Source organism: Pseudonaja textilis, chromosome 2 (assembly GCF_049901715.1).
Source record: "Pseudonaja textilis isolate UNSWEBS1 chromosome 2, rPseTex1.2, whole genome shotgun sequence".
NCBI classification, from domain to species: Eukaryota; Metazoa; Chordata; class Lepidosauria; order Squamata; family Elapidae; genus Pseudonaja; species Pseudonaja textilis.
The window spans coordinates 243,079,573-243,102,055 of NC_141991.1; the positions used below are offsets into that span (position 1 = coordinate 243,079,573).

A 22,483-nucleotide genomic window follows, 5' to 3' on the forward strand; every position below is an offset into this window, starting at 1 on the left:
AAAGAACTGTACCAGATTTTTGCAAATTATTTGAAAATGTGGAACAAAGAAAAGTACAAATGTAGGATTTTTATGGGCTTGGTTCATGATTCTCCAAAATTCTGGACACACAAACACTTCTCTATAGGAAGTAATAAGTCCATCCAGTATCTGCAGAACTAACAGGATTAATATCTTGGGTCAGGAAAGAGATTAATAGAAACCCCACAGGGTACATTTTAATTCATACATCTCAGCAGTATCCATAGGCACTGAATATTAATTATTGTTACTGTTATTATTGAATTTTCAGAGTTTTCAACCATAACTTCCCCAAAGCTCTAAGATGGTTTTTTAATATTCACCAGTTTCAGCAATCTTTTTTTTAAGATGGTCCTTTTCAGATATATTAGGGCTATGCTGACTGAAATTCAAAGCTAATATATTGGTTGTTAATTCATCATTTTGGTTGCATTTTTCTGCATCTTTATCTATTACCACATCACTAAAATTATTACCTTAGAGATATGTCAATATACCATATTATATATAGCTGCTGTTATATAGTATGTTATATAAAATTTAATATGTTATTTAAAGTTGTTTGTATCTATATCTATATGTAAGAACCAGTTTGGTCTAGTGGTAAAGGCATCAGGTTAGAAACTGGGAGATTGTGAATTCTGGCCCACCTCAGGCATGAAAACCAGCTGAGTGATCTTGGCCAGTTACACACTCTCAACCCAATTCACCTCACAGGATTGTTGTGGTGGGGAAAATAGGAAGAGGGAGGGAGGAATGTTAAGTATGTTTGCTACTTTGAGTCATTTATAAAAAAAGACAGGGGTGGGATATAATCAAATAATGGGGACATGAGGGCTCGGTGGTTAAAAACACTGAACTTGTCAGCTGGAAAATAGGCAGGCTGGGTTCAAACCCCATATGATGGGGGGTAGCTTCCATTACTTGCCCCAGCTCCTGCCCACCTAGCAGTTTGAAAGCATACAAATGTGAGTAGATAAATAGGTACCTCTCTTGGTGGGAGGATAACAGCAGTCAATTTGCCTCAGTATATAGTCATGCTGGTCACGTGACTAAAGAAATGTCTTCGGACAATGTTGGCTCCCTCGGCTAAGAAATGGAATGTGCAGAGCCCTCTAGAGTTGGACATAACTGGACAGGAAAACCTTTACTTTTACCTTTATTAATAAATAAATTTAAAATATTAGCACTTTTTTCACGTAATGATCCTTAATCCTTAAATTCTTTTTCTTCTCATTTTCTGAACACTCTATGACCCTTTCCTTGATCAGTCCCATTGACTCTAATCCCATCAAGGCTCCATGCAGAATTGTTTCCAGTATGCATTATTTTATGTTTCTTTACACTGAAGCCCATTGGCCAGCATAATGCCTATTATTTAAGTTTGGAGAGAAGTTAGTGAAACCTTTACTTTGTCTACATAAAACAATTTGGTGGATTTAAAAGACCAAAGTGAGGTCTCCATGAAAATTCATTAGCTGAGTTTGGACTAGTCCTTGCCTCTCAGGCTAACTTAATTTTCAGGACCTTGCTCTGAGCACTCAAAGGAAAGACGGCATATGAATATAAGAACACAATTATTTGTAGGAAAAATAAACTACAGGTAGTCCTCGACTTACAACAGTTCATTTGGTGACCATTCAAAGTTGCATTGAAAAAAGTGATTTATGACCATTTTTCATACTTATGACTGTTGCAGCATTCCCATGGCCACATGATCTACATTCAGATGCTTGACAATTGATTCAAATTTTAATGGTTGCAGTGTCCTGTGGGGGGTCATGTGATCACCTTTTGCAAGCATCTGGCAAGCAAAGTCAACGGTGAAACCAGATTCACTCAACAACCATGTTACTAATTTAACAACTGTAAGGAGTCACTTAACAAATGTGACAAGGAAAGTTGTAAAATGGGGCAAAACTCATTTAACAGGTACCTCATTTAACAACATAAATTTTGGGCTCAATTGTGGTTGTAAGTTGAGGACTATCTGTATAAGGCTTGATTCAAGTAATAACCATATTAAGGCATATGCTAACCCAACTCCAAGAAGACCCAGTCCTGGCGTGCTGGGGGCCACCACCAGCCTCACACCATCTACGGGCTGTGCCTCAATCAGAAGGATTTGGGCCCCCCGCCAGAGTGCTGCCGGGGAGTGGGTCTTCTGTACTCCACATTTCCCACATCCCACTGTGGGACAGAGATTCAGTGCTGGGCTTTTCCCTCTTGCTTTTATTTCCTCTCCTTTATCTCTTAGGCTTATTTATCTGTTAGATTTATATCCCACTTTCTCTCCAACAGCTCATGACAAGTTTTCCTCAGACCTTCAGAGCAAAACTCAGTTGAGATCTCCATCCTGTGGCCTGGCACATCTTGGCTTATGGTTTTTAACTCAGAACTTTCTTTTCCTGATGTACAGCATGGCATAGCTAAATAAGCATCTTTATTGCAAATTAGAATGAGGCCATATTGAATAATTGATTGTCTTCCATTTGAAGAGGAACGAAGTTCCCTTTTAAATAGCAGGTTTAAATCCATTACAGATTCAAAATACGAAAGAGGTGCTTCCCAAACCAGTCTCTGAAATCTGCTTTTAAGAAGGAATATTCTATAGAAAAGTGGGAAGCAAAATGTTTATCTAAAAACACTTTGCCTCTTTATTTGTTTTGCACTATCATTGGTGTCATTGTTGAGGCTATGCATTTCTACGCTAGGTTTCAATTCAAGTTGAGTCAGTGACTTCCAGCCACTTCTGAAAGACTGGAATAATTTTTTATGTGCAAACCTTGGGTTCCTGAGGGTCCAGTTCATTTCTGCTGTGAATTTAAATGAGTTAATTTAAGTGGTTGGGTCAGAAGCCACTATCATTGTAGTAGCCCTGTGCCTGATTCTTAATTAAAGGCAACAGGAGATTAATTTGAAACATTAATTTAAAAGTGCCTATACAAAAGGAAAGAATTATTGCAATAAAGCCTAAAGAACTTTTTTGTCCCTAGATGTAGAAGACAGAACTAGCTCAGGGTCCTGGGGGAATGGAGGACATCCTAGCCCATCCAGGGTAAGTACATCTAATCTTTTTTTATTCCTCACCAGCCTTCCTCTGTATGCAAATTTAAAATCTAAATGGGAATTGTGCACCTGATTGCATAGGAAAATGTACTTGCAAGTTTGGCTGTAGAGCAACCTCTTCCCAGGATTGCATTAAAAAAAAAATCTGATCTCAAAGTTGAATTTGACATTTGCTGTGTTTCTGATTGGAAGTAGTAAGAAGCCTCATTAAATGTTTTGTCTTATGTGTCGCTATCATTCCTTATCTCTCTTTGTAAGCTGCCTGGATTCCTCGCCTCCCCTTTTATTTGGCTGTTGATTTCTCATTTGTTGTAGGGGTCTTCCCAGATATTTAATTCCAGGACAAAATATTAAATATGAAGATGGGACTTTTGGGATGCTAGGAGTTTTAACTCTCCATGTTAACTTTTTAGAAAAATGTGTGTGTGTGTGTGTGTGTATGTGTGTTCAAATTAGTTATTAAACAGAAAAATAAAAGTATAACATATAATAACAAGAAATCAGTACTTCAGAGGTATGTACAGTATGAATTAGTTCTTATAAAAGCTGAGGTGGCGCAGTGGTTTGAATACAGTACTGCAGGCTACTTCTGCTGACTGCTGGCTGCCTGCAGTTTGGCAGTTTGAATCTCACCAGACTCGAGGTTGACTCAGCCTTCCATCCTTCTGAGGAGGGTAAAATGAGGATCCAGATTGTTGGGGGCAATAGGCTGACTCTGAAAACCAGTTAGAGAGGGCTGAAAAGCACTGTGAAGCAGTATGTAAGTCTAAGTATTATTATAGGTCCAAAGTTCAGAACATCTAGTATGAATACTAACTATTCATTCCATTTTTTAAGTTTATTCCAACGTAACTAAGCATCTGAAAAGCTTTACTAAAAGTTGTTATCATTATTCATTTTATTTGCCCTCGTCACAGATGATTCTGGGCTGCTTACACAACATTAAAGTTATAAGATAGTAAGTTATAGATGTATTGCACAAATTTGCAAATTCTTTATCTTCTGGAATAATTTTAATCACAATTTTACGCCAAGTTTTATGGTTGATGTGACCCAACTTGACTATTTGTATTTCCTTGTGCATAGCACAAACGCACAGGGCATTTTCTGTGTTTATTTATTAAATTTAAACTTTTACCTTTCTGCTATGTAAAGCACCCATAGATAGAAGGTAAAATAGAAAACACAGCAATAAGTTCAATGCATAATTAAAATCTGTCATTAAATTTAGTTAACAGTTATTTAGTTAGGTATGTCTCTATGGATAAAAGTTTACTTGACTAAACTTTGTTGTTTATAAACCACAGCGAGCAACTATGGCCTCTTTATGACCTGTGGACTTCAATTCCCAGAATTCATAGCTCAGGAATTCTGGGAGTTGAAGTCCACAGCTCGTAAAGGATCCATATTTGCCCAACTGTGCTATAAGCAGACTTAACATATCTGTATGCACTTACCTGTTTGTAAAGGTAAGTGCATATTGATATGCCATTCATTTAAGAACAAACCTTTGCAGGAAACTTCCAGTAGTTATTTAGGCTATCCTGAAAAACTACTATTGTTATGGAAATAGACTTTTTCATGGAGGCAATAGTGTTACATTTTGGCATATGTATGCAGATTACTAACTCTAAAACACCTGAATTTTTGCCATTCTTTTAAGGATAGTCTCAACTTCCTCACTCTGTCTTAATTTAGCACTTAACTGTAGATAACTGATTGCACTGCCCTAACTTTAATGTAAGGTGTTGCATTTTCTTTCACAGAAAGACTTTTTCTATATTTTGTGGATCACAAAAGGTTATGTTTTGCCAAGAAATGATCTCTGAATCTTGAAAATTGACCACATTTAAAGGGCTGGAATGTCCTTTGACAGTCTTCTTCTAATAATGATGTGTAAATATGCATAAGGGTACCTTCTAGTGTACCAACAGCAAGCCAGGCCTTCAACAGCTTGACATTCAAATGCATTATATGCCAATGAACTGAAACTTATCTCTTCTCATGTTACAGAGATCACATTTTCATTCCCACTCAGACTATTCAATAGACTCAGGAAGTGGAACATATTAATATCAAAGTTCTTTTGACAGTTGGCAGAAATTAGAACTGCAGCTGTAACCTAAAGTACTACCATCTTCATCTGTCTGTTTATATAGACCTATCAGTTCTAGGCTGGAAAAATCCAAATGACTATTAGACAACCACAAACTGACATAGAAAACATGGCCAATTTATAGATGGCATTTTGCACCAGCGTGGTTGGCAAAGATGTTTAAAGATAAGTCAGCTAAATGTTAGAAGTGCCACCAGATACCTGGGTCATATTATCACATGTGGTGGACTTGCCCAAAAGCAAAACAATACTGGACAAAATACATACGTGGTTGAAAAAAATGATAAAACAGCATATAAGCCAGAAATATTTCTATTGGGGATTCTACCCCCCAAAATAGTAAGGAAAATGCATATTTAGTTATCCATATATTAACTGCTGCTAGAATTGTATTTGCACAAAGCTGGAAGAGTGAAGAGATACCTACAGTTGAGAATGTGATTAGGAAAATATTAGAATGTGCAGAAATGAACAGATTAACGCTTGCAATTAAGGAGAAAGAGCAAACTGAATATTATATGACATTTATTTAAGCAATGGTTAAACAACAAAAATGGAAGTTAGAAACAGGGAAACAAAATAAAGAAAATATGTTAAAAAGATACACAAATATTAGGATTACTATGTTGAATATTATTATTTTAATATTGTAGAATAAAATGTGGAATATTACTATTTCAGTATTGTAGAATTAATATCAATGTAATGTAAATTTTGTAAATTTTGATTACTGTTCAACAAAGATACTTGTACCCAGACAACACACTGTTCAACTGAAGATGGAATTATTGTATTAAAAATTAAAAAAATGGAAAAAGAAAAAAGAAAACATGGGCAATTTTTGAGCAGGTATATTTTTATGATTAATCCCATTACTATTACACAAGGCACTAAAATTAAAATAAAACTTGTTTCGGCTGATGAATAGAAGTATTTGAAGCGTTCCCTTTATTTGACTTCAAGTTTCTTGTCTTCATGAGATTCAAGACACCCAACAGCCATACAGTTAAACTATGCAATGTTTTCAAGTCAAAAGGAAAATAGCGTTTTTATGGAGCACCATTACCTATGGAGCACCTTTACCTATTTCTGAAATATTTTTAAATTTTTGGAATTGTGGTAAAATAGGTATGGAGAGCTGCCTGTGGATTATGAGGTTCTGAAGAACACCAGCAAATTCCATTCAGGAAAAAATGCCGAGCCAGTTTAGAGTAAAATAGGAAATGCAATATTGCTTTGTTTTCAGTAAAGCATAAATTCATTGCTTCTTATTGTGGTACAGTATAAACTGCAGTACATAAATTTTTAAGTGAAATTGATCTGAACGAAAGTAGAATGAATTTAAAACAAATCAGATTGCATGGGCAAATTAGTACATCAAAACAATGAAAAAAAAAACCAGTGAAAGACTCAGCACAAAAAAATTAATTTCAGTCTAGAGTATCTTAGCATCCTGTATTGGAAATAAAAATGATTCCTTAAATAAAATATTTAATTTTAACTTCCCATGTTTCTCATTATTTGAGACCATAACTGCAAAGACATACATTTTCATTTTGGACAGGATAGAAAATGTCATTTTTGCTGGCTAATATCTGAGTTATTAACATAAATATGAGCACATATTTTAATATATTAGAATAATTATCTTCAAATTTCATCAGTCCATTGAAAAAGTGCCTTTCTAGTTATAATAACTGAGAAATAGCTAAGACATTTGCATGTGTATATTCCATTTAAACTGCTACCAATTTATTTACAGAACTATGGAGATGGACCTTCTTATGAACATATGACAAACAGGGACCTTGGATCACATGACAATCTATCTCCTCCTTTTGTGAATTCCAGAATACAAAGTAAGAAGAAATTAATGTTTCTATTACCCTTGAATGTTTGTAATTGCTTGTGCTTTTTATTTTGAACTGAAATAATGTTCCTTTTACTACCACTACATTCTAAAACATCTCCAGGAATGCTAATTATCCCATGAAATAAACCAATGTCCATGTTAAAGTTTGCAAATATTTTGCCTAGAATAAGTATCTGCAAATATGTGGCTTGTAGCCTGATTTCCTTCATACCTGCTTTTATTTTATTTTTATTTTTTAAACATTTTTATTCTTTAAAATCAAAAATACAAAATTCTCATTTCCATTATCCTTCATACCTCCTTTTAAACAGTGTTAAATCCTCTTGTATTCACCCATCAGATAAAACTAGGGGTTCTCTGGAGAAGATTTGAAGGGAGGGGGAAGCTGCAATGTTTAAAGGGGAAAGGGGAGGAAAAAAATGTTTTATGGAGTGAAGAGCACTTCTACCATATTTTGGCACAGTCCTTGGATATATCACCTTGCTTTTAATTGATGTCAATTCGTTTTTCATATGTTAGATTTCGTGGTTTGAAATGTGACTTATATTTATGGGAAAGGGAGAGATTGTCTTATTATGACACTTCTGTTTCCATTTGCGTTTGAGCACACCTCATCTGTAAAAAGTTAGTTATATGTATGTTATTTTTATGCTAGCATATTGTAGATGTAAAAATGATAAAATGGAAAATGTATGAAAAAGCTCAGTGAGTCCAAACAAATGTTCCAGTGGATATGTAGGATTTGCTTTCAGCAATCAGAAACTGTTGTTTTCTTCATGTAACAGTGTGAATTTGCCTATAGGGACTTTTAGTCTCTGGGCGGCTAGCTTCTACATTAAGTCTGACCTTGTCTACAGTATGTTCCACTTCTGGCAGCCTGTCGGGTTTGCAAAGTGTGTGCCCTCACAGTTGGATAACGCTTGGTCACTATCATTCTCTTTTACAGGGATCGCTTTCCGTAGTAATAATTCTGGCTGTTAAAAGAAAGTCTTTAATTATTTGCAAGTGCAGATAGCAGCTTTAATCATGCCTGATAAATGAGTTGGGTTAAGATAAATATATGATGTAAAAATATTACTAATCCTTTTCTTTGGCCAAGATCACACCCTTTTCCTTGCACTTGTCAGTGAACTAGCTGAGATGCCTCGGTTTCAAACAACTGAATCTGAGCCAAAGAAAGCAATGAGTTGTAACTGTGATATATCATTCTAGGACTCGTATATGCCCCTGAAATATTCCTTGTCTTTTATTATTAGGAAATATTTGTGAGTTGTTTAACATGAGAGACAGTGTTGAAGCTTGCAGAAATGTGTGTGCAGTCACACACAAGTAATGTAGCTACAGCCATTTCAAAGAGCTGGTTTGAGCCAAAAAAAGCAAAGAAATTCTGAACCGCCCTTCTTAACTCACACTATTAGATTTGACTTCAGGCAGTGTAAATATAATCTTTCCATGTAACCATGGTCTTCTGTGAAGCCCACTGTGCTGAATGATGCTTTCAGGATTGACCTTTTCACTGTACCTTTAGCAACTTTTAAGGTTTATCACATCCTGTTTTGGCTTATTTTAACAGAGAACACTATAGCCTGAAAATCATTTTTTGCCAAGAAAATAATGCTTTCTTCTGTATAATAGAGGACTTTCTTTTAAGCATGGAGGAGAATTTCATAGCATTATGAAATATGAAGTCACTGCATCCTGATTAGAATTGTTGAAGCATGTAACAAGTAGACAGGTTTTATACAACACTTGTTCGAAATTTAATTTAAAATCTAAAATGCTGGAGTTTTGTAGTTGCTGAAAACAATTGTTATTTGTTGGTTCCATCAGAACTGCTTGATTTAAAATGACCAGTATGTATCCCTGTATTCTAGGCAGTGCATCTCTGTATTTTGTATCCCTGTATTTTGTTTTATTTCACTCTTTTGGAAATGTTGAGTCTTTGTAGGTTCCTACAAATGTGTTATTGCAATAAAGTTCCATCTGCATTAAAACCAGTGATCTTTCTTATGCAGTCTACACTTTGTATTACTAGAGTTTAAGATTTTCTTTGTTAATTACAACTGACTTTCTCTACTTGTTTGCTTATGTTAAAATAATTAATCACTTTGCTGAATCTCTATTCATTGACACCTGCAAAACTCTCTTGAGCCCACCTGCAGAAAGTCTGCTGCAAAAATTTAAAAGCTGGTGCATGCTATCATTTATTAAATTTATATGCCTCTCATCTCACTTTTCAAAGTGATTTTGGAAGGTCTTATAATTCCATAAAAGCAGAGGTGGTGTTCAGCAGGTACTGACCAGTTCTGGAGAACTGGTAGCGGAAATTTTGAGTAGTTTGGAGAACTGACAAATACCACCTCTGACTGGAGATTTTACAATATCCTTCCCCTGCCACTCCCACCAAGCTATGCCCACAGAACTGGTAGTAAAAAAATTTGAATCCCACCACTGCATAAAAGCATAAATATAAAAGCACTAACAGCTTTTAAGGACCTTCCAGAAGGATGGAAGGATGGAGGAGGGTCTTACTTATGGCAACAAGATGTCCCAGAGGGCAGGACCTTGGCAGAGAAGGCTTTTCCTTTAGACTCTGCTAGCTGAAATTCCTTGGCCAGTAGAGAATGTAGAAGGCCTCTTTTGCTGGTGTGAGTGGCGTAGGCCAGTCCGATTGAGGCAAGACCATTCACTAGATAACCTGGTGACATGTCATGAAGGACTTTAATGATGATAACCAACACCTTAAATTGGATCTGTAAGTAAACTGGCAATCGATGCAGTCTATCTAATAGTTGTGTTGCATGTACCACCTGAGGAGCCTCCAGAACTGTCTGTATTACTACATTATCCCCATTCATTGTGACAAATGTTGGCTAAGAATGATGGGAGTTGAACTGCAGTATATTGAAATGAAGTAGTGATGAAGGAGAAGTGCATGAAATAATTTCCTCTTGTCCTTAACATCTGTCAGGTGCACACAACCTGAACCACACCTGAATAGGCTCAAATAGATATTTATTGTTGATCACCTATACTATAAGAACTTCACCAGACTGTCTGCCTTCCCTTTGGAAATGGGAGATATAGATCAGGAGTTTGATTTCAGGTATTTCTTCTCCCTAAACCAATTCCAAGTTGGATTGTCTCTGTACTCCCCTCTTCTTGAGCTAGTGATTCTACCACAATGTCCATGTAAGCTTCCCAGATTTACTGGGTGGTTGGCTAATAAATTTTATAAATGAATAAATGCCAGTAGTTTGTGGAGCTTAAAAAAGCAAAATACTATCCTCAGTTCCTTCTTTTCCAAAGTATTCCTCCTCAGCTCAGACTCCTGTCCCCATACTAGGTATGTAACAGAAAGTAATCTTGTCCTTCAGTGGAAGGAAGTCTGAAACCTGTAGATCTAGTCAGAAGGAACAACTAATGCTCTGCATCAGATAAAAATATTCTGTTTATGTACGAGGCCCTAATGAAAGTGTTGTTTTCTCAGATAAGTTGTCTGCTCTGAAACATGGACTTTTTGTGATTATGAAATGCTACATTTGCCACCTCAAAGAGATTTAAAAGAGAGTTGCAACTGCATGGCAGATGAGAGGGTTTTACCTGAAAGTAACAGAAATGTCTACAAGATGAGATCAGTGAGCGAGAAACTGTAGAATTCCCAGAGCGAACATGTTGAAAGATAATTTTACACAGGCCACAGAGAGATGCCTTTGATCAGGAAAAGCTCTTTTGTACTCGGGCATGATCATTTTAAGGACTGTTTTATATCCTAAACCCTATTGGGTATGCTTTATTATTTAAAAGAAGGATGAGGATTAAAACAATGGTAATTATGGGAGTCGTTCTTGGTTTAAATATTTCACACACATCTGTAGATGCAGCAATTTGACATACTGGCTTAGGTTTTTGTTTTTTTTTTTTGGTTCTGAGTGTGTTTGTCAAAGCTTAGAAAATACAGTTTCTCTAAGTGGAGTTATCTGATTTTAGACCCCTTAATATTAAATATTCAAAGATTGGGGGGGGGGTGCTTGTTCCATTTTAGCAATTTTATTTCAGGTGCTTTCAGTATTCACCGAACATGAGAGTCCTATAAAATTTTCTCCTATTCATACAGCTCTCAAAGCAGATTTTTTTTTTAAATCTCAAGTATAAGTTTGCTCATAATTATGCCAGTAATTGTCATCCTTATTTTATAGAAATAAAGTTCTTATAAAACTCATCCAGAGGTAATGCATATCAATGGAGGGCCACTTAAATCTAACATATCCCTGACATACGTTAATACTGATAGCCCATATTTTAATACATCGCACATACGTTTAGTCTATTGCTTTAGCTATCATTTTATTTCGAAATATTTAAGCCATTTGAAATTACGACTTTAATTTTAGTAAATTAATTAGCATGTGGTTGTGCAGTTTGATTGTCATTCATTCTCTCAATATGTCTAAACCACCTCAACACACTTTTTAATTTTGTATTTAATTCATATTCATTTGGCCCACATTCAGCCTTACCCAATTTTTTCTTGTTTCAGATGCAACAAGCAGACAATTCCTACTTCACCCAGACTCCTTTTATGTTTCTCTGGACATACCCAACTCTTACCTCCATGTAGTAATGTGGGCAGTGTGGGTTTCTATACACAACAATTTTTTCTTTCTTTCAACGAATATTCAGAATAATAGAATAACAACAGAAGATATCTTGGAGGTTTTCTAGTCCAACTCCCTGATCAAGCAGGAAACCATATACTATGGTATTGGAGAGTCAAAGCACCTGTAACTTCTGGAGGCAAGGCATTCCACTGATTAATTGTTCTGTCAGGAAATTTTTCCTTAGTTCTAAGTTGCTTCTCTCCTTGATTAGTTTCCATCCATTTCTTCTTGTCTTGCCTTCAGGTGTTTTGGAGAATAGATTTTCTTTTTTGTGGCAGCCCCTTAAATATTGGATCATGCTAGCCCTTCTTTTCATTAAACTAGACATACCCAATTCCTGCAACCATTCTTCATATATTTTAGCCTCCAGTCCCCTAATCCTCTTTGTTGCTCTTCTCTTCTTTCTAGAGTCTCAACATCTTTTTATATGGTAACGACCAAAACTGGATGCAATATTGCAAGTGTGGTCTTACACCAAGGCATTATAAAACAGTATTAACACGTTCTGTTTTAATTCCTAGCATTCACTTTTAGCAATAGACCACATACTATCTACTGTATCTACCAGCATTTCTCCATTTCCCCATTTACTAAAACTTCTACCAAGGTACACAGATTCATTTGTTCAATCTATACTCCTTGGCACAAAGTTTGGTATCAGCTTGAGAAACTGCATGTCTTTGTCACTCCCCCCCCCCCACACACAATTGAGTTCATATTCTGATTTGAAGTAGTCTCTTCACACACACACCCAAACACTCCCTCCTACATATATGTGGACACCAATGGTAGTAAAAATGCCTCCCACGATCAGCTGAGAGGAGGAAAAAATCCTCAACAATCAGCTGAGAGGAGAAAGAAGATAAAAGCGCAGAATCAGCCCTCTCACTGGCCCCTGTGCTTTTCTCTTCTTTATCCTCTCAGCTGATTGGCGCTGCAGGTCTCAGCTGGTATGGGGAAAGCTGCGTGCTGGCGTTAGGCAAAGCACGCCCATCGGGCCATGCCCGAACCGGTTGTAAAACAATTTGAATCCCACCACTGGTGCACAGATTAGCCCAGCTGTCTCCACGTGAAATGAAACCATGATTTGGGGAAATATGTGTGGACAATGCATTGAAGAAAGTTGTTGGGAAACAGAAAATAACACGGGCTGTGTAGTCCATATGTTTTTGCAGTGTAAGAGTTGCAGATTACAGGATAGTTTTCTCCTGAAACCAAATTGTTTATTGGAGAGTAGGTTGTTTGTCTCTAAGTGGAGGATAATGGATTGGTTAATAATTGATTCCATGATTTTACAGGTGACGCAGCATAAGGAGATTGGTCTGTAATTTTCAACTAGGCGGGGTCTCCCTTTTTGGCTTGTGACCATAGGTTAGGCAAGGAGCTGGTCTTGAAAGATTTTTCAAAGATTATGCTTAGAGGTTCTGCTATGGCAGTGGATAGCTTTTTTAAGAAGTAGGCACATATTCTATCCAGTCCAAAAGATAGAGATGGTTTTAGCTTGCATAGTGCTTTTTCAACATTGTCTTCTGTAAAATTGATATGTATTAGATCATTGTAGTTGTCTGTGGTTCGGCTAGGAAATACTGGGCATGATCCATTGTTGTTTACAAATACTGAGCCGAAGAATGTGATGTTGGCTTTAATGGTGTCATCGTTGCAGTCTTTACCATTAGGTCCTATGAGGGGTGGGATGGACCTTGAGTCCTTTAGTTTGTTGTTTACAAAATTGAAAAAAGAACGGGTGAAATTGGTGCATAGAAGGTTTTCCTCTTGCTTAATGTGATAATTGGTGCATTCAGTTTTTATCTGGTGGCATAAATTTTTGTATCGGCTTTTGAAATGGGCAACATTACCAGATTTGTTTTTCCACCAGAGTGATCTCTTTTTGGATTGAAGTTTCCTTATTGTTATGGGTAATCTGTTTTATTTTGTTTTGGGAGTTGTTGTTGGTACATATAGTTTGATGACTCTTTTGACTTCCAGTAAAAATATGTTGTAATGGTCTTCAACAGTATTGCATCCAGTGAATAGAGATTGCCAATCAAGGGATGAGAGATTGTTGTCTATAAGATCATAGTTGCCTTTTTTGAAGTTATAATTGGGGATTACGTCATTGTGATGATTTTTGTGTGGGCGTATGTTAAGACAAAAGTCAATCATATTGTAGTCATTGCTGGAAAAGGGTTCTTTAGTTTGTATTCTGTAAATTAAATTCAAACTATTGCAGAAGATGAGATCGAGGCAGTTGTTTAGTCTAGTGTTGTTGGTTACTAGTTGTTCCAGTCCCAGATTTGTAACAGCTTTGTAGAAGGTTGCATGTATGGGTTCAGTTGTCCATTCATTTAGGCTCCAGTCAATATGAGGTAGATTGAAGTCACCAAGAAAGATAAAAGGGTGTGGGTGCTGGGATGCTGCCCATGTTAGTCGTGTATTTAGCTTGTTTACATGTTCAATGTCATAATCAGATGCTCTGTAACATAGTAAGAATCGAAATGCGATATTTAAGGATAGTTCACAGATGATGGTCTCAGGAAGAGCAAGCTCCTGGGTAACTTGGATGTTTTTTAGATGTAAGGATTTTTTATGGAAGATAGCAACACCACCTCCTCTACGAATTTCACGATCTGATCGGTAAACATGATAGTCTCTTACTGTGGTAATGGAGTCAGGGAGAGATGCGTTGAGCCATGTTTCACAGACAAATGTGATGTCGAATTTAGCCATATTTAGTAAGAGGAGAAATTCAGGTATTCTATTCGCAAGGCTTCTTGCATTGAGTAGCTTACATTTAAGGCCAGCAGTAGTTGGAATTGAGGTAGTTAGGGGCGTGTGTGCCTAGTCTTGGGTGATGGTGGATTTTCATAGGATCCTTAAAGTTGTGTGGCAACTGTGAATCTACATTGCAAATTTCAATTTCATATGCTTTTAAATCGTTTGGAAGCCAAGCAAAAAATAATCTAAATGGTCTTAATTTCAAACCATGAAATAATTAGCTGTGGGAATAAGCTTAAAACTCTTATTTGCCATGGCCAAAGTCAAATTTCATTTCTAAGATGTTGTAGTCCTTCCAATCAATTACACTCTATTTTGAAGGATAAATCAATGGTGCACGGTGGAGCCAGTAAGAATGTTTCCATGTTTTCTGACACTATATAGGAGGTAGAATATATTACTACAGATACATGCCATTCCAGATTTGCTGTTCAATTTTCAGATGCCTCTGTTGTGAGTTCTTATCAGCCTAGGTTATCACGCCAGTACATTAAATCATTTACCAATACATAGCAACTTGTTTCTATACTCCCTGTGGGTTAATGGAACATTTCACTGCTAGGATTTAGACCGAGGTTTCGGATGATCTTGAAGAAAGCTGCTGGCTTTATACATTGACCTTTTGAATCTCATCTGGGTTAGTGGCTGATATTTTGATTTGGTTACTGTGGTCATATTGTGACAGCTGGTGGTTCATTATAATTCAGTTCCTCTGCTCAGTCTGCCTAGCAGGAATATTTAGGTTGGTTTGCTTCAAAGGCTTTCTAGCTAGCCTGAGTTTAACTTAACACCATGTAAAGATGAACCCTTTCTTCTCAGCTGCTGTCTTCTAAATGAGATGTGTAGTGTGGCCTCTTGATTGTCAGTAATATTTGAATATTAAATACAGGGAGGAAATTGCACAAATAAGAAGTAATCCTCCCACAATCTGTAGTTGGAACCTGGTTTGAAGATTACAAATTTTGTCAAATAAAATGACCTTGGAAAACAGATTTTAAAAATGTTCAGCAATGTTTCTAATCATTTTCAATAATTGTTTCTAATCACGAAACAGAACACTGAATATGTGGAGATCTGTCTACTATTTAAATAACAGTCCTCCATTGGGAAGAAAATGCTTTCACGTTATTTCCTAGAAGAAGCTACTTTTCCTACAAGAAATATCATTCAGTATCCTTATTTTTAAACTAAATGATAAGTTACCTTGTTGAAGAATCTACTTTTTGATAAACTTTATATAGGTTTAAATCATATCCTGTTGAATCTATTTATGTCTACATTGTGTATTTAGAAGTGAGGATGCAGTGAGGGACATGTGCATATGGTATGTTTGGCTTTGGAATTCTTTTCTTTTTCCTTTTCTTTTTCTTATATGTCAAGGTTTCCATTTAGTTTAGCATGTCGATGGAGAATCTCCAGGTCATGGTTGTCTTGAAAAAGCACCTTTGGGACATTTGGATTAATTTTACTTTTTTCTTATATTTCCTGCCACGGAGCAGTGAGAATTGTTCAAAACATGTTGCTTTATAAGGAACCAAAATGATGGCCTAAAAATTGCAGTGTTTCAATATCTCAGGGGCTGCCACAAAGAAGAGGTAGTCAAGCTACTCTCCAAAGCACCTGAGGGCAGGACAAGAAGCAATGGGTGGAAACTAATCAAGGAGAGAAGCAACTTAGAACTAAGGAGAAATGTCCGGACAGTTAGAACAATTAATAAGTGGAACAATTTGCCTCCAGAAGTTGTGAATGCTCCAACACTAGAAGTTATCCAAAAAGATGTTGGATAACCATTTGTCTGAAGTAGTGTAGGGTTAGTCTATTATTCTATTTCTATTTCTATTCTATTATACAGTAATCCTTGACTTAACAGTTTGTTTAGTGATCGTTTGACCATGGCAGTGAAAAATGTGCCTCATGATCGTTTTTCACACAACCATTGCAGCATCCCCATAGCCACATGACCAAAATTCAGATGTTTGACAACCGGTTCATATTCATGACAGTTGCAGTCCCCAGGGGTCATGTGATCACCTTTTGCAACCTTCTGACAAGCACCGTCAATGGGGAAAGCCAGATTCACTTAACAACCGTGTTACTAACTTTACAGCAGCATTGATTCACTTAACAACTGTGCCAAGAAAGGTCGTAAAATGGGGCAGAATTCACTTAACAACTGTCTCACTTAGCAACAGGAATTTTGGGCTTAATAAATTGAGGACTACCTGTATAATTCAAGGAAAATGCTGCTATAATGGTGTAAATATTTCTGAAGTAAGATTGCATACTGAAACTTAGCCCGACTTAATGACGTTCCAATATTTTTGTATCCCATGTTAGCATTTATTCAAAAAGAAGAGATTATAACTGTACTTTTAAAAATAAAAATACAGTAGTAGTATGATCAGGACTATTCAGAAGGAACTGGGAAGTTGTGGACTGATTTGAAAGTAATTCTAGAGGAAAACTAATATTAAGAGGACTTCTAACATTTTCAATTTACTGTTGCAGTTACCCAATTCTAAATGCCTTTTTAATAATAATAAAAATGCTTCCCTGTGTACTGTTCGGTTGCAATATTGTTTGTAGCCATGCATTTTTTAATGAAGTAACTAAGTAAATATAATTCATTTTAATTGTCTATTGTCTTATTGTTTGCTTCACAGATATGTCTTTACTGAGAGCCTTTAAGTAAAACCATTCAGGTTTTATTTAAATGTAAGTTCTGGGTCAGTTGTAAAGAAGTCCTGTGACAACCATATTTTTCTTAATCCTCTGTTGAACCACTGGATAGTTCTAGAAAAATGAATGTTTGATTTGTTTCATATATCCCTGGATTGGAGTATAACAGATGTCAAGATTACTCTGCTGGTATCATTTGGCAGCTAAACTTTGGATATTTGGCAGTCAAATTTTAGAGAGATAAAGAAAAAAACCCGATAGTTCAGTTCTGAAAACTGAAGCTCTCCAGTTCAGAGAATCCCATATTGATTGAGCAACCTGCTATCAAAAGCAAAGTTTAAAGATCTGTCCCTTCTGTTACTCTTGGGCAGGGGGTCTTCAAACTTGACAGCTTTAAGACTTGTGGACTTTGACTCCCAGAATTCCTCCTCCAGTCATGTTACCTCAGGAATTCTGGGAGTTGAAGTCCACAAGTCTTAAACTTGACAAGTTTGAAGACCCTTGCTCTTTGGAGATGTTGAAGCCTTCAGAGTTCTGTTTCTTCAAACACCCATGAAACAGAAATCCTATCTAGCAATGAAAAGGACCAAGGGAGGCATGAGAGCAGAGTTCCAATATTTGAGAGGCTATCACAGAGAGGAAGGGATCAAGATATTTTCTAAAGCACCCAAAGGCCAGACAAGGAATAATGGATGGACACTGAATAAGGAGAGATTCAACCTGGAAATAAAGAGAAACATTATGACAGTGAGAGCCAATCAACCAATGGGTTGGCTTGCCTTGCCTTCAGAAATTGTGGGAGCTTCATCACTGGAGGCTTTCAAGAAGACACTGGACTGCCATCTATCAGAAATCGTGTAGGATCTGCTTGGGTGGGTGGGGGGGGTGGGTTGGATAAGAAGATCCCTTCCAACTCTGTTAATCTGTATCTGTATCTAAAAGGAATTTGGCATCTCAACTCAAAGTGCATAAATTCAAAGGCATTCAAGTTTTCCTGCTGAACAAATGAACAAAACAATTAGACAGAAGATGAATCTCAAAGAATGTCTTTTATAAAGACAACATTACAGAAGTGTTAGAGTGGCTTGGAAGAATTCTGTATTAGGTTCTTGAGGTTCCTCTGAGATTTGGGATTGTTGACATTTAATTGCAATTCTAGGTAACAGTTTTGCTGAAAGCCTCATTACTCCAAAACTAAATTTCGACAACTTACACAAAAAGAGAGATTTACATAGTATGTGTTGAACTGTCAGCAGTTCAGTTAAGACAGTGTTGCAGTTATTAGCATAATAGTTGAAGCTTGCATCCAATACTTGTGAACTAAACTGAAAGGTTCAAATCACAAAACGATGTTGACTTCTTCATCTGAAAAGAGCATAACTACCTTGGTGCACTGATGGTTTATTTGCATGTTCCTCTCCATGTTTACATTTCTGAATTGCAAATCCAGATGATATTTTACCAGAAAAATGGTTTGAGAAGAACATGTATATATGGCATTTTAATGGTTAATGAGCCTCCAGCTCTTATCAAGATGAACTTAGTTTAGCTTTGAAATAAGAATTTACTGCTGTTCTCTCAGCTGAGCTGATATTAGTTGCTGAGGGAATTTGAGCTCACACCTGTTCTCGCATTAAAAGGCATCTATAAGTGACTTCTTTAAAATATTCATAGAGGAGGGAAAATCCAATTTCTAGAAAATCTTAGCCAACCAGGAAATCATTCAGAGGCTTGCCTTTTGACTGAAAAAAATGCCTTATGAATTGGTTCTTAATATTAAACATTTCCAAAGGTATTTCTTTATCATATAATCTTCATATTATTTAGACAACAGTATTTATTTCAAAAAGGAGTTGATGACTTGGGATATACGACACATCTGCATTATGATAGGAAATATTTTTTTTGCAAAGATTCATTTGTGAAAGCAAAATCCATTTGGCTGAATGACTCTGTTGAAGTCATGATCCTTAGGGCAGTAATAGATACACACACAGTGATTCATTTCTTTTGTTAAAAGAACGATATATTTGGAAATACTGTAAGTAAAAGTAGTTTGATCGTTAGAATAAAGTCTAAGGTCAAGGGGAAAAAAAGCTTCTGTTGAGTCTAGAGATGTTTTTACTATAAAGGATACCAGTAGTCCTCACTTAATGACTCCAAAGGGAACTGGAATCTCAGTTGTTGGGCAAAGCAGTCATTAAGCAAGATGCTCATGTAATAGTTGTGGTTGTTAGGCAATCTCCTATATTAGAGGTGTCAAACTTGCATCGTCACAGCGGTGTCACAGGAATTTTTCCCTTTTGCTAAATGGAGCATGGGCATGGCCAGCGTGTGACGGATCTGGGCCACGGGCTGCGAGTTTGACATCCCTATCCTACATCATTAAATGGATGGAGCAACAGATCTGCTTGATGAAAGATTTAAGCTCTGAATGTACCTGAAATCCTCTAGCAGGCATCCCTTTTGCTCTCAAATGTTCCTGAAGCATGCTGAAGGATTCCCTCCCTCTTCCATGCACTAAGGGACAAATGGAACTGAAGATTTCAGCTCCACTCCTGCAGGTTCACAGAAGGATTTCAGCTCTTCTTCATTCCTCCCCCTGCTTGCAATCTTCCCTGCTGGCTTTTCCGTTGACTTTTTGGGGAAACCAGCAGAGAATATTGCAGAGGGAAATCGTGTTACTCCAGGACGCTGCAAATACATGCCAGTGGACCAAACACATATTGATCAAGTGACCAGAGGATGTTGTGACAATGTTGTAGCTATGAACAGTCACTAAATGAATGGTTGTAAGTTGAGGATTACAGGTATGCTGCCCTTTCCTGGAAACCAAGTTGAATAGGGTTGTATGGATGTTTCTGCTTCAGGTCCTCCTGGCAGTTCTGTATAACAGCTTGGGAGGCTAGAAATCAGATCATCCCAGTCTTGTAAGTTTGAGTAGACTTTCCTGCCCATGTCTAGGATATAGTATAGTATTATTTCCTTGACCTGAAATAGAATTTATACATGGAATCTGCTGGGATGTCACCATTTTTTTTTACTGGAGTACTGGCTCTAAAGCAGGGGTATCACTCATGTCATGGTGGTGTCACTTGACATATCAGGACTTTTGTCCCCTTCGCTGAATCGGGCATGGGGGGGCTGCGCGTAACACATCTGGCCCACGGTGCGGGAGTTTGACACTCCTGCTCTAACGGGTTTTTATTTAATTTTAAAGAAAAAATTAAATCTACTACTACTAAGTGGTCCATCACCAAAATGATCAGTGACATTTAGCTGACAATGAGTTAACTTTCCTTGGAAGTTTTGTTTGTCTTCTAATTCAGAGATGGATATGTGACTGTCAGGAAGTTGCTCCCAATTGGATCAGCTACAAGCAAGATTAGATAATTGGATACCTGCTTAGTGGAGATTCTTTGGGGTATGTTTAAAGGACCTACTCCTTTGACTGTTGGAATGGGACATACAGTGAGAATCAAGTGATTGGGAGAAGAACTCATTTAGAATTGTGTTGGTTATGTTCATGTTCAGTTAAAGAGATGAAGAGATTTATTCTTTGAAACATGCAAGGAAGAAATATGAAGGAAAAAAGGAGGATTGTTCACAGATGATAAACTGATATTGATTGTTAAATCTGCCTGGTCCAAATCAGAATTCATGACTTTTATGGCTAGCACGTTATCAAAACAGATTTTGTTAGAATAATTTCAGTAGTGTTCATCAGCAGTAGCAATATGTTTTCTTGAATTGAAAATATTTTAAAAATGAAACTTTTATTGTAGGTAGGTTAGAGGATATGTAGTATTCCTCAATATTTTTGTAAAATATATTATCAGGAATTAAATATTTTTAAGATTATATCCTCTTTTCTCCTCAGGTATTCTAATTACCTGATCCAGGTTTGATTTTTCAGATTTAACTTTAAATTATAAATTGCATCTTCTGGCTCATTTCAGTTGGATGGCAAGTTTAATCACTAGGAATTTCCCCTCATTAGACTTCTTAATTGATCCATCTGATTCAGCTTATAAATTGGACGGTCTTAGGCTCCAATTCTTTTGGAAAACACAACATTTGTCTTCCTTTTGTATTAACCATTGGGAAAGTGTGATGTGCAACACTATTGTAGCTTCATAATCCTTACGATTGTTCTAAATTATACATGTAAAGAAATCCAAATTGTCATGTTGGAGAACATGGATGGATGCACAATTCAAATCAGACAATGTTTTCTTTTTCCCACTGAAACCATTGTAATATAAATATCATGTATCTAAACCACATAAAACAGCGAGTGTCAATATTTACCTGTAGCTATGAGCCTGCAGTCTTGAAGTGCTCCAGACCCTTTCTTATTTGCATTGGATATAATAGATACTCCAATGATAATAAATGTATGGGGGGCTACTATTTATAAGTGGATAGTAAATTATATCCAGGTAAATATTCAACAGTATAGAGAGTGATGGAACTGGAATCTCTAGTGTACAAGTGTTAATGTAAAACTATTTCAGCATCAATAAATAAAATAGTTGATAGTGTTAAAATAGTTAATTTATGTTTTGTATATGAACATGTTGTGATTGGAAGGATCGGTCCTGTTGGGAGTTTTGACTCTGATGACTGTTAGATCGTGGATTGACGTCAGAACCAGGAAACGTTAATCTGAAGGGCAAGCCAGTTAATTAGCACGTTGCCTTAATGGGTATAAAAGGACACAGCTGAGCTGGTGCATTTTGCCAGGAACAAAATGATTTTTGAATGAGGACGTTACAGCAAAGAGCTCTCTGTTTGTTTGAATTTCGAAGGGGAGTCCTAACAGTTTCTGCCAGCCGTTATCTTGTTACTCCCTTCAGTTTGATTTGATTGTGAAACGGCTGCTTTATGTTTGTTCGTTTGAATTTCCAAGAGGAGACATAACATGAACGTATATTTGAAGTGGCCTTACGATGTAAGGCTTCTTTGGCTAAAGATACTTTATTTTCTATGTTATACAGCAGGGGTGTTAAACTCGTGATGACATGTCATCACATGATATTTTGCAACATTTTCCCCCCTTCGCTAAACTGGGGGTGGGCATGGCCAGCACATGACATATTCGGCCTGCGGGCTACAAGTTTGAACACTCCTGTTATACAGGTAGTCCTAAAATCAAAACGGAGCCTGCCCATTACAACTGCAAGTGGTGATAACCATTAAGTGAGGCAGCTTCACCCCACCCTTTGTTCTCCCTGATGCCAATATGCAGGTCATTAAGCGAAGTGGGGTACCTCATGGGTGGGAGAG

At 36.8% G+C, this 22,483-nt stretch overlaps 1 protein-coding gene across 26 annotated transcripts in view; it reads left to right on the plus strand.

The window, feature by feature from the left end:
- Positions 1 to 22,483, plus strand: part of TCF4 (transcription factor 4) — a 419,947-nt gene that overhangs the window by 135,783 nt on the left and 261,681 nt on the right. For 23 of the 26 annotated variants that reach the window (XM_087927469.1, XM_087927464.1, XM_087927477.1 and 20 more), the window contains 2 exons: positions 3,018 to 3,079; positions 6,969 to 7,065. The exons of the other annotated variants lie outside the window; for them this stretch is intronic. In XM_087927469.1, the coding sequence (XP_087783595.1) occupies positions 3,018 to 3,079; positions 6,969 to 7,065 (159 nt within the window). The remainder of the gene's footprint in view (positions 1 to 3,017; positions 3,080 to 6,968; positions 7,066 to 22,483) is intronic. 26 annotated transcript variants of the gene reach the window in all.